General features: G+C 42.7%; 3 protein-coding genes across 3 annotated transcripts; all 3 read right to left on the reverse strand.

Moving 5' to 3' along the window:
- Positions 1-1143: 1143 nt before the first annotated feature.
- Positions 1144-1748, reverse strand: thrsp (thyroid hormone responsive). The gene has a single exon (XM_076036731.1). The coding sequence runs from the start codon at positions 1686-1688 to the stop codon at positions 1275-1277; it is 414 nt and encodes a 137-aa protein (XP_075892846.1). The 5' UTR covers positions 1689-1748; the 3' UTR covers positions 1144-1274.
- Positions 1749-2363: 615 nt separating this feature from the next.
- Positions 2364-4941, reverse strand: guca1c (guanylate cyclase activator 1C). Its single transcript, XM_076036763.1, has 4 exons — positions 4481-4941; positions 3830-3979; positions 3299-3386; positions 2364-3192 (listed from the first exon to the last, which is right to left on the reverse strand). The coding sequence occupies exons 1-4, from the start codon at positions 4673-4675 to the stop codon at positions 3056-3058; spliced, it is 570 nt and encodes a 189-aa protein (XP_075892878.1). The 5' UTR covers positions 4676-4941; the 3' UTR covers positions 2364-3055.
- A 2258-nt stretch (positions 4942-7199) lies between these two features.
- c15h3orf52 (chromosome 15 C3orf52 homolog) lies at positions 7200-11909 on the reverse strand. Its single transcript, XM_076036734.1, has 7 exons — positions 11192-11909; positions 10359-10430; positions 10161-10241; positions 9768-9903; positions 9392-9552; positions 8632-8702; positions 7200-8533 (listed from the first exon to the last, which is right to left on the reverse strand). Exons 1-7 carry the CDS (start codon positions 11264-11266, stop codon positions 8338-8340), a joined length of 792 nt encoding a protein of 263 aa, XP_075892849.1. The 5' UTR covers positions 11267-11909; the 3' UTR covers positions 7200-8337.
- Between the last annotated feature and the right edge of the window lie 324 nt (positions 11910-12233).

A 12233-nucleotide genomic window follows, 5' to 3' on the forward strand; every position in this document is an offset into this window, starting at 1 on the left:
TTCTGTTGTAAGCTGAAAACATTTGGGTTTGGCATCAAAGGTTGAATTTGAAGCTTGAGATCAGCATTTCAGCTTTGTCTTCATCACGAGATCACAAACACAACTCAGAAGATGTAGAGTTAAATCAGCTGTTTGGGTCTTTATTTAATCAAGTCTTCAGCAGGCAAAATGTTTGTCGATTCCCAAGTTCTGTTTGCCGCTGTATTCTAATGCTGCTACTTATCATGTGTTACATCATAAATGAGGATTATCAAGCCATGACATTATCACCAACGTGTTTCACGGATGGGCTGTTGTGTTTGGGATCATGAGCAGGAAAGTTTTTCCATCAGTTTGATAAAGGCTAATCTTTGTCTCACTGTTCCACCAAACGTCACAGAATTGCTTGTGGCTCGTCTCTCTCTCCGTCTGGCCTTCCTGTTCTGTGTGTTTTACTTACTTTTACTTGATGTGTTTTTTACTTTTACTCTGGCGCAGCCAGCGCACTTTTGTTCTTCAAAGTGTTGTGCAAACATTGGATTGTGCTGCCTTCACTCAGGCGTGCTCAGGAGGTTGTTTGCACTTTCTCAGCTGAGGTAACAATTGCTGAGGTCTGTCTGCATTTGCCCGTTCAATGCTCGCTGCTTTGCAAACCAGCATTTCTTTCTTCTTCAGGCCATTACAGATAGTTCACTGCCTACCGCCAATGTTTGTTTGCCGCCTCTAATTGAGTTTCCATCTTCTCTCCGCTTTATAATAGCTTCTTTTTCTCTCAGGGTTTGCACAGGCAAGACCCAGAGCTAAAATTGAGAGGAGACACTCAGCACTATTTATTGCTTCAATAATCAATGAAATGGGGGGTGGGGGGGAAGAACACCTGACAGACACATGTTCCATTACTGATGTTCACATAAAAAATGAATGGGTTTAAACCAAAAGGGCCTTCTTCTCAGTTGCTTATCAGAGTTCTTAATACGTAAAAAAAAAATTAAGGCTGAAATGCTCATGCTCTTGGTTTATATGTTGCTAAACCCAAATTCTTTCTGTATACAGCAAAAAAAAAAAAAAAGGAGGACCAGACTCACTGTTCCAATAAATTTGGAGTGGAGTTGATACATAAATAATTTTTTATTTGAGAGAACGAGAACAGACGATACATTTGACCGGTTTTGGCAAAGCACATTTATTATGAGAGCAGGTTAAGTGGTTTCAGTGTCGACGCCGCTTCATGTCACATCACACTCTTCGACAAACACCAGCTATGTCTGTAATTGTCTGCGGATTTTGCATGCCCGTTAGTTTCCAACAATGTCCATGTACTTGTCGGTGAGGCGCTGGGTCTTGGCGGTGAGGTCGCTCATCACAGAGAACAGTCCCCTCAAGTGGAAGCGGAACAGAGCCTCCTGATCTGAGTCCAGCAAAGGCTCCAGGCTCTTGTTGAGTGCCGAGCTGCTCTTTGCCTTGTGATCGTCCAGGGACATCAGGCCGTTCTCCACTGTGTTTCTTATGGTCTTGAGCATCAGGTAATTCTCGTAGAGGTCTTTGCAGGGCTCCTCGGCGGCATCGCAGTCCCACGCCTCGTCGCAGGACACGTCCCGCAGCAGGCTGGGCAGGAGGACGGTCTGCTCCATGTCCTTGACGGCCGAGCTGTACCTCCGCACGGCCAGGAGGAGGCCGTTCCTGTTGAACTTGACTTCGTGGTGCTGCATGGTTTCTGAGGTGGTTGTGGCGAGCGGTGGGAGGCGGTGTGCAGTGCAAAGGAGCAGGAGCAGACGTTGTGGTTTTATACGAGAGCCGGTGGGATGATCCGCGCTCTTACGTAAGCCCATCATCCGATGCATTCAGGGGACACTTGCTGGGGGTATGTCCAGTCAAAGCCCTTATCTTTGTTTGATTTACACAACATGCAATTCCTCCAGGGTCATAATAATGGCCACCGGTGTGTGTGTGTGTGTGTGTGTGTGTGTGTGTGTGTGCGTGTGTGCACTAAAATGAACCTCAGTCCAATGATTAGCCAAGCAGGGTAAATGTTTACACGGCGCCTTCAAACACAGACACACCTCCTCGTGGATCAGGGTGAGAAGGTGGGTCAGTGATCTGACACGGCAGAGTGTTGCACAAGCAAAATAAACGTGTCTTTAAAAAAAAAGAGAGAAAAAAAGATGTGTTCATCATGTGATCCTCAAAAAAATCCATATTGCCTCTGCGGTTGAATGGGTGCAGGTGTGCATGAGTCCAGCGAATGTCGTGTTCTGCACAGTGTGCTGAGCTCAGGTCTTTTCTGCAGGTACACTTCACAGATTAGCCAGGAGGAGCCATCACAGCCTCACATGCTCACTGCTGTGTAATGTCAACACCAGCCAGTCTGATTTTTTAAAAGTTCTTTTTATTTATTTTTTCCACTTCTTTTTTTTTTTTACAAAAAAATCATTAAGGCAAGATTGTAATCCTATGATTCACATATCGTCATCATTATCATTAGTATTATCATTATCATTATTTTATAGCTAAAATACAGTAGATTTCACAAATCGGTGTTGTTTTTTAGCAACATAAAACATAAAACAGTCCCATGGATCTGTATCAGCCATACAATGTTCACATGTTAACTGGAGAATTCTAATGGAGCAATATTAGAGCTAGGAAATGTTTAAAGATTGAGAAATCTGAGGTTAAAAAAAAAACAAAAAACGAAACCGTCACTGTTTTTCCAGATCTGTGACTCCAGAGTCTCACACAGTATTTTCAGGTTACAAACTTCCATTGAAATACAATCAAGGGATTCCTTGCTTTTGGTCATCCATCTCCAGCTGGAAACTGATGGTGCCACCCCGATCTCCGGAGCTCAAGCTCGCGTTATTGAAAGCACCCAGAACTGTAGGAGCTCAAGCAGACAGCAGAGCGCGGTTCCTCTGCTTGCTTTGAGGCAAGAGTCAGTCGTGCACAGGGCCCCTCAGTCAAGTACAGTACAGTTCTTGGTGTGACAGTGTAAGACGGGACCCGGCTCTCCATCCGTTGCGCCCAACCCCTTCTCCCCCGCCCCCCGCCTTCCGCCCCGCCCAAACGTGTCCGCTGCTCAGTTTATGGCCTTCTTCTGCTGCCCGCTGACGATGATTTCCAGGACGTGGGTGAGATCCATCATCTTGGTGAGCATCTCCATGATGTCGGGATGCTCCCTGGCCCCGCTGATGAACTCCTCCAGCGTCAGCTCGCCTGCCGACAAACAGAAGGTTGAAAACTGTGTTCAACTGTGTGCCATGTTGAGGAGCGAGACATCACAGCGCCGTCTGGCGGGAGCCGCCAATCTGATGTTCCTCACCTTCTCCATGGACGTCGATCTTCTCGTATATAAGAGTGACGATATCCTCCGGGGGAATGTCGTAAGTTCTGGTGATGTCTTGAATAGCCTGTATTGAAAAAATATATAATAATGGAATCAAACGTCTGCGGTGCATTCGCTTGTTTTAAACCCAATGTCAGTTTTGCAATTTTTTAATGTAATTTTGATGTGAAGGCCAACGTGTTTCGCCAGACTTGATATTGATCCTTGAATTGTTGCCCATCCTGCGCTGCTATAAATAAACTCCAAACTTGAGCTTTGGAGGTGTTGTGTGACCTGCAGGGTGAACACCACCACTGACGTGTAAAGTGCGTGAATTAGCTTGCGTTTGGACTTAGAGGGTCGCTTAGGTAACCATGGATTAAACGTCTTGTCTAGTTCACGGCCAGAAAAAGCTCAGAACATTAGAGGAGAGAAGCTTTGCGATGCACACAACCATGAGCCCCTTGGCTCCTCGGTGCCGTGACATTTCAAAAAGTCCAAGCGAGAATGAAAAATGCATTTCCATACCTTGAATATGGTCTCCAGTTCGTCCTTGTCAATCTTCCCGTTCCCGTCTTGATCAAAGAGTTTGAAGTACCACTTTAGCTTCTGGTTGATTTCTCCCTTCAGCAATAAACTTATAGCTGCGATGTATTCCACAAAGTCGATGTAGCCGTCCTGGGAGGGCACACGTTAAAGATACACTTAGTGGAGGCCCCTCAAATGACATTGCATCATAATCTTTATTTGAAGAAATGCCTAATTATTTGTTCCTTTTTTAAATATTTGCAGAACAAAGAAAATTACAACTGACATACAATGATCGTTTATGCTGTTTCCTTCCCCTTAAACTGCCATTTAAAGGATCCCTGGACCGGAGCACAGAGGAGTTTAACCCTGCATGCCTGTCAGGGACCTCTTAGTCGCCTTTTACCTTTTGACTTTGCACAGCACTTGAAATAAAACATCTTCTCAAATTTTCCATCCCAAGCTCTCAGAGAAAGGTTGATCTAATGAATCAATCTAAAAAGATTGATTCATAATTTTATTTCAAACATAGATACCTGCTTCCCATCATCCACATTTACAAGAATCATAAATTCCCTTAGTTTTGCTCCACTAGAATATACAATAAAAAATATTTTTTTAGTGAAAATCTTCTAAAGGCAAATTTCTTACCCCGTCCATGTCGAAGGTGAAAAAGACCTGGTCCACGTAGCTGCTGGCCTCCTCCGTCATACCGTTCATCTCCAGCATGGTCTTGAGCTCAAAGAGGGTGATGAGGCCCGAAGGCGACTCCCTCATGAATTTGGTGTACCAGTGGTGCATGTCCTCTTCCAGGATGTCATCCAGGCTGGAGCTCTGGGTTCCCATTCTTCCCGCAGAGGCGCGTCGTCTGCAACCCTCCGAAAAGTCAGTGGCACTGCTGAGCGGAGAGCGGAGAGCGGAGAGGAGCGTGTGCACGCAGACCGCAGGGAGAACTGAGTTCCTCCTCAGGCAGTGACCACCTAATCTTTCCCTGCGAAAGCCAAAAGCAGAGATAACCCTTTAATTGGATAATGGCACACGCTCTGAGGGGGGCTTGGAGTTGAGTGTTCAAGGAACTCAAGGGGACTTCAGATACTGAGAAACCTCGCTGACACCTTCCGCAAAGTTGGGGAGGAAAAAAAAAGAATTTGTAACAAATTTCTAAGTTCTATTTTTTTTAAGTTGTTCTTTCACTGATAGTGTGCAATATTGTCTCATCCTTACAACAAATCTTCTCCAGTACTTACTTGTTTCTTGTCGTGGTTACAATTAGTTTGCTTTTTTTGTCACTATACGGCTACTTTATGTTCAGTGTCTGCAGTCTAACCTGCAGAAATGTGTCAATCCTGCAGGGTTGCCATGCATGACGGGGGAAGACCTTCCTGAGTGGGTTTATCCCCTACTCAAACATCAGACCAGAGGATATTTTGGGTCTGAAAAAAAACTGCACGCAACCACGAAGTGACATAGAAACCACACTCGGCCGCCCGTCTCATCCCACATTGTAATAGTTAAAGAAAAAAGAGGAACATAAAGTTTTGACCTTTCATGTTATTTTGCTATACGATTACGATATGAAATCTGATGTTTATTGCCATGTCTCATGACGATGACCTTTGGCATTTCAGGAGCAAGAAAATGTCAAGAAGCCACAACGGTCTTGCTATGACAAGTAAATGAAGTTTAATAAAGCGTTAAAGCGTTTAATACAGAGAGGCAACCCATATAAGGTCAGGAGGGCAGCTACCGGCGCTCAGGTCAGACCAACAGGGGAGGGGGGGGTTATACATCATGAGGGGACGCTGCAGCGGGGGTATTTGCACATGTAGGACACGCACGTAAGTCAGAGATTAACACAGAAATTGCGGCGTCCTCAGGAGTTGTCTATTTCTGCATTGATCTCCTCCTGCTGTCCACGCAAGTTATAACATTTTACCTTCTGACTTCCAATTCCAGTCTGACCCGTCTGGCAGGTTGTGGTTATATGGTGTATTGAGCAAAATATAAAAGTTTGCTGTGTTGCTTTTCTGATGTAGGTCTTTGATATGACACCATGTAATGTGCTGTAAAGTAGAAACACTTTGCTCAGTGAAATCAGAGATGAACACACTTTTCTTTTTTTTTTTTTTCTTTTTTTTTTTCAAAAATACTTAAATGTTACCAAATCGTGTATTATTTTAAAAAGTAGGATGAACATGTTTTAAATGTCTTGCAGGATGCATGTACAGAAGAGTAGAATGTATGAGAAGTGCTTACGCCACGATCCTCGAAGGCGTGGGTGTAATTAATGGTCGTCTTAGCTGTGGAAACTAGAGTCTAAATGAGTCCCACGGTTTGATTCAGCAGCGGTATAAACAACTTCTGGTCACACCTCCGAACGGATTGGTCACTGTTTAACCAGCGATGTGAACCTGCGTCTGACCTCTGAGGATTACACCTACAGGGAAGACTTGAGAGCAGCGAAACGCTGCTTAAACCAAACAGATCAATTGAAGCCTCAGGGCCTTTTTATAGTAAATCTTACTCCAGACTCTTAAAGTAAACCAGCCAGGAGGCAAACCATGTTCACTACTCTGAATCGGGGGCATGTCGTGTCTTACCATTGCGAGCTGATTACGAAACATTGCCTTTTTTAACTTAGAGCCTGTGTTGAAACAGTAAAATGTGTAAAGTAAGAAAGTGTGAAAAACACAAACCATAAAACCATTTCATAGGTGCCACAGATTTGTTTTGTTTATTCGTTTATTGGTATAAGACATTTCTCCACTGTGAACAAGTTTCACTTCAGCATTGTACTAAATCCCACAGGGTTAGGAACCAGCCCTTGACGACATCACAAAGGGCTGATGTCTATGGTAGTGATAAAAAATTAAAAAAAAATACAGCACTGACCTCAATAACAACAGGCTAACGGGGCTGCTTTAAAGTAGATTGTGTTTTCGGATGTCGTGCATGAAAAATATGACCTGAAAACATGTGAAGTATGAGGCCCTTTTAAAGCGTTACAATTTTCCCAGCATGTGACTGTCATGGTGCTGTCATATTTAAGAAGCACATGCAAGGTCATGTTTCCTCCTTCTTGTAAAAAAGAGGGAAGGAAGAAGAGACACTGCAGTTTCTATAGATCTGGGAACATTATTTAACATGAGTCCAACTGTTGACTGTTTTCTTTATCTACAACTATCATCACTTTATTTGATCTTAATCGAATACTGCATTACTGTATTCATTGGTTAAGCAAATGACCTTCAGTCAGTTTGAGTCCTTAAAAATAAACATATTGTCTAGATTTTATTGTAAAAAGCTGTGATCTGTTAGAGCTATTTTATTGTATATGAATGAAATATTATTGAAAATAACTTGTGAAAAACATTTGTAAAAAATATTCTTTATTTAACATGGAATAGGCCGGATATCTCATTACACATCAATTATGAAGCAAAATGACAAATATGATAAATTAGTGTGTTTGGCTAAAAAGGTGTTCCCAAAAAGGCTTAAGCAGCTGCCAATCAATAACCTTCTCTTGGAAGGAGGCCTGGTCGTGACAATTTGTGAATGACGTTCACCACTGTTGTAATCTTGTCAGGAAAAGCACTCGTTGACAGGCCACGGTCTGCAAAATGACACGCTGACACAGTTTGGCCCAATGGACATGTTTAAAAACAACGACGCCGATGACAAACTGTTCAAAATAATTAATTAAAATATAAATAACCAAAAATATAACAAAATTATTTGTATTTTTTTAATATAAAAAAAAGGGCAAGCAAACAGTGGTCCAGTTTCACTTGGTGCCCCACGTGCTCCCTCTAGTGTTAAACCAAAAAGGTGACTGCAAATGCAACCGTTAATCCAGACTGAGACAAACGGAAAACAAATGTAAAGCACTTGGTAAATGACTGTAAACGGTTTGTATTGTTTTAAGTGCAAACGCATATAAAAGGCATGAACTGCCTTCACTTTGGCAATGATTGTTTCTGCAGGCTTGGTTTTCCTACCGGAGGAACAAAAAACAAAAACAAAAACAAAAAAAAACGCCTCAGTTTCCTGAACTAAGGCCAAGTGTCGAAGATCTTGAGGGTGTTTCACAGTTTTGGCAAACACATTGTGCTAGTGGGACAGGTTTGCAAATATAAACACTTGCAACTGTGTTATATATTTAAAAAAAAACATTGATAGGGTTTTGTACAAAGGATCATGCATAAAGTATGACAAATCTTTCCACAGGAATTGATAGAAATGATCACGCACCCACTGTAGTGAGTTCGGGTGAGTTGAACTACATGACCTACAGCCCTGCTTTGGTGTCGTGTTTGTGTGACTGAATGCGGTCTTGCACTATCCCATGTTTAAAGGCACACGCAGAACATCTGCAAACTCACACCCGCAGCCTGTGAATTGCCATCTGCTGCAAAACACCTTGCAGTCTGTGGTTTCGGTTTGCTTCCATCATCTGACTTGAGTGTGACAAAAAGAAGCACACTTCCTCAGTCACACAGCCACCGCTAGCGACTCGGAAACATCCTCAGGGAGCTCACGTCGATATACATGGGGTCCGACTCCAGCGGCCCCTGCTCATAGAGAAACTGCCTGAAGACGTTGAACACCATGTTTCTGCTCAGGGTGAAACTCGTCAGCAGATCCTGCTCTTCTTCGGGCATGACAAACGTCAGCTTGTAGTCGGCGATGACGGAGCCGTTGCTGCAGGGGAGGGATTGGAATCAAGTTGACACAGTGGTCGTAAGCAGGCGCGGCAAAAAAACAAACATACAGACACCAGGCGCAATGTGGGAGTTTACCGGAAAGCGAGTATTTCTGCAGCCGAGAAATATCTTCCCAGAGCCGGGGAGGATCTGTAGAGGTCAGTGAGCTGGGTGGGGCAGGTTGAGACAAGTAGAGGCCGTGAGAAAATGAAACCCTTCTGGCTGATACTGAGTCACCCTCACTGCGGCACAGAATTCCAAGCTGCCATACTGTGCGACTCCACCTTAAGAGCGAGTAGCAGCAGGTTCTTTTGTTTTTGTGTCTCATTGGGGCAGGGTGTTTTACATCCGCATGACAACAGAGTTCCAAAAGCACATACTGTGGTCTGACAGCACAGGGTTGAAGTGGTTTACCTTTAACCGGAATATATACCATATATATATATATATATATATATGTACATATATATATACATATACATATACATATATATATATATATATATATATATATATATATATATACATATATATACACATATTTCTGCATTGAAGTATGTGATTATAAATATGTCTATATAATGCTAAAAATAGAAGAACAGAATCTGCTTTTTACTTTCAAAAGAGCAGATTCCTACCTTCAAGCTACACTGTACTGCCTTAAAAGTAAAACACACTGGCATTTCTGCTGCTGTTGCTAATCTGACATCATATTGATATCCTGAATACTGTTAAACTTTCGCCATTCTAATATCTATATTAAAAAAGAAGTCTACTGTGTATATACACAGTAGACTTCTTTTTTTAATATCGGGTGATAACGCAATTATAAACAACAATATAAAAATGGCCAAACCTTTTCTTCGAGTTGCCTGGCACGGTCTTGGCTTTCGCTGGAAGAGAGAGTTAAAAGGTCGTCTGTGAAGACCATATTTGGCAATTTGAAGCTTCCATTCAAGTGCAGAGGAACTGTGAACGAGGCCTGGTCAAAGTTCTCGTCTGGATCCTCGTAGATAACTGCGAACAGGACGTGAGACACGAGTGAGACATACTGTATGAAATTACAAATCTGAAAATGTGAGCAACAGTAATATGATATTATTATCAGCTTTCACTTGTAAATATTGGGCAAGTGCTTTTTCTGCTGGTTGCACAAAGATACACACACTGTTTCATTACATAACAAATGTAGCCTAATTAAACATGGCGCAAAATATCCCAGAGAACCTTACCTGTGCACAGAAACAGTGACAGTATGACGACGCCGACAATGAGAAGGACGAGAAAGACAATGATCATCCACAGTCTGATGACTTTCCCACAGATGACCTCATTTAATTCTTCCTTTATCATGCACACTGCACTTCTCTGAAAGCATAATGACAGGTGGTTGGGTGGAATATATAGAAAAATGGCAAACACTTTGTTTTCTATGTTCCCACACAGCCGCGAAAAACATATCCAGAGTAACAAGAAACAGAACCAGTCATTGTTTCTCATTACAGTCTGCAGGGAATTTGTTGGAAATAATGGTATCATGTCGTCACAGGAAGGGTTGCACTTCCTGTATTGCAAATAGGGCTGGAATACCCCCCCGAAAAAAGTGAAAGTAAAGGTTTTCATACCTCCCGATGAGTACTTCCATTCTGATTTCCTGCTATGCGATTGTTGTGTGACGGAATTGACGCTCCATTAGAGTTGCTGGTCTAACAAACGGAACCAGCAGATGCACAGAAAAACAACAGTGTTTTTTTTTTGTTTTTTTTTGTACCAAGTGTCAGTACTGTTTCTTTCTCTACATTTGTAATTGAACCTAAATTTACCTGCACAGAAAGCAACGCTTCTCCTTCTGGCGCAGTGCGGCTCCCGTTGTGAAACTCTTCATTCCCAGCCACCTGAGAGCAGGCAAATATTGAGGAATATCACTGGGAAACACTCAACTGGTGTACAGGTGTCACATAATGAGTAAAGTACACACGTTAAAGACACAGTAGTCAAAAAGCCCATAACAATGGTCATTTTAAATCCTCATCCTCTGACGTCACATTTAATATCCAACAACATGCTAATATAGCAACGTGGTCACCTCATTACAAGTGGACCTGCTAGGGTTGCCACCCATCCCGTTTTTCCCAGAAATCCCCCCCCCCCTTTCCTGAGATGTCCCGGATTTGAAACTCTAGGAGGTGGCAACCATAGGACCTGCTAAATACTGTATCTATTTACAGCTGCTTATTATTAGTGTATAAAACACACCAGTTGCCACTTTAAGTAACTTTATGTTTCCAAAGAAGTGTGGATGTATGAAACCTTACAAACTCGCCCTTTAAGGAATTTTTTTGATCATCAATTAGTTGGTTGTTTTTTGTTTTTTTGACTGAGTCAATTGACCTTATTCAGAAAAACAGTTAGACTTGTAAATTTACGTCTTAAAATCAAAGCTGATATATTCCTGTATCCTTGCAGCAGCCGACACTTACTTACAATCATTACAGTGCATTAAGAGTAAGAATAAAGTCAATAACTTCCGTTGCGTTTGAACACTTTCCACCTCCCAGTTTGAATAACGTGGCACATCTTTTCAACAAGGTACGGCAAGGGACAGCAAACACTTAGTTCCAAAGTACAGTATCAACTGTTGAACTCATCCACTCACCGTGACTCCAGACAGGTCAGCGTCTCTGTGACTGCCATTGGTCCTGAAAGGTTCCAGCTCGATCGAGTCTCCCATTGCAGGGCTCCCGAAAAAGTTCCAACACGGAAGTGCCCTTATTGAAACCTTTCAGTAAAGTTCAACTCCGCATTCCCGGACACGGGTCACAACCACAGCAGTTCCCCGTAAAGAAAACAAGTCATATGAAAATGAAAAAAAAGAAGAAGAAAAGAAGAGAGAGAGGCGAGTCACGTATTCAAGTCACAGTTTTAAGTGGTGGCGGTTCGGTTTGCGGAGGTTTCGTCCGCCCCTGGCCGGCAGGTGTCTTCCCTCCGCCTTCAGTCGTCGCGGGAAGGCGTCGTCATGCGGAGGGAGCGGTGTGTGCTAGGGGCCACCTACACTCAAGTCAACACTTTTCTTCGAAGGAGGCGTTGGGTAATTTCTTTTGCGCATTCATACACTGCGGTTGACAGTTGTGTTTTGTTTTTTTTTGTCCCCCCCCCCCACGTCAAGTACAAATAAGCCGCAATAAAGCAAAACTGCGCAAACTGTACCAGCTACAGGTATTTCAAGAATGCGCGTCACGTGGTCAATTGATTTTAAATACCAGCCCGCAGATAAAAATCGCGAAATTCAAAGACAATAAACGGTTGACACGGTAATGCTTTCACTTCCTTAAGAGGTTTTTGTTGAGTTTTCTTCGTTGACTGCTAAAATATCATCATCACCACCAGGTCAAGAAGTACACCTGCACGAGTTTAAGTCAACGAGACAACGCTAGAGTTTCCACTACAGAATTTATCTTTTCAAAATCGCAATTGAAATTGACACCGTCAACCCTTTCCTGTCACCGCTTATCCAGCACTTGAGATTTCACGGTCACTCAGGCCCACCCAGTTTAATTTGTTATACCAGCAGCAGAAGGCCACTGTTTTTTTTGTTTTGTTTTGTTTTGTTTTTTTTAATCTTGAAAACGAATCCCGCAGTCAACTTCTGAAGCGCATGATCCCAACGCCGCAAATGATGCAGTTTTCACAATCGACCA

Source organism: Nelusetta ayraudi, unplaced genomic scaffold, assembly GCF_046127955.1.
Source record: "Nelusetta ayraudi isolate G7.1 ecotype Tasmania unplaced genomic scaffold, CSIRO-AGI_Nayr_v1 ptg000048l, whole genome shotgun sequence".
Classification (NCBI taxonomy): Eukaryota; Metazoa; Chordata; class Actinopteri; order Tetraodontiformes; family Monacanthidae; genus Nelusetta; species Nelusetta ayraudi.

Coding starts and splice junctions, on each gene's coding strand:
- thrsp (XM_076036731.1), bottom strand. CDS start 1,688: ATGCAGCACCACGAAGTCAAGTTCAACAGGAACGGCCTCCTCCTGGCC.
- guca1c (XM_076036763.1), bottom strand. CDS start 4,675: ATGGGAACCCAGAGCTCCAGCCTGGATGACATCCTGGAAGAGGACATG. Junction 3,387..3,829: donor AACTGGAGACCATATTCAAG/GTATGGAAATGC, acceptor TTTTCAATACAG/GCTATTCAAGACATCACCAG. Junction 3,193..3,298: donor GATCGACGTCCATGGAGAAG/GTGAGGAACATC, acceptor GTTTGTCGGCAG/GCGAGCTGACGCTGGAGGAG.
- c15h3orf52 (XM_076036734.1), bottom strand. CDS start 11,266: ATGGGAGACTCGATCGAGCTGGAACCTTTCAGGACCAATGGCAGTCAC. Junction 9,904..10,160: donor ATGGAAGTACTCATCGGGAG/GTATGAAAACCT, acceptor TTATGCTTTCAG/AGAAGTGCAGTGTGCATGAT. Junction 8,534..8,631: donor GCAGAAATACTCGCTTTCCG/GTAAACTCCCAC, acceptor CCTCCCCTGCAG/CAACGGCTCCGTCATCGCCG.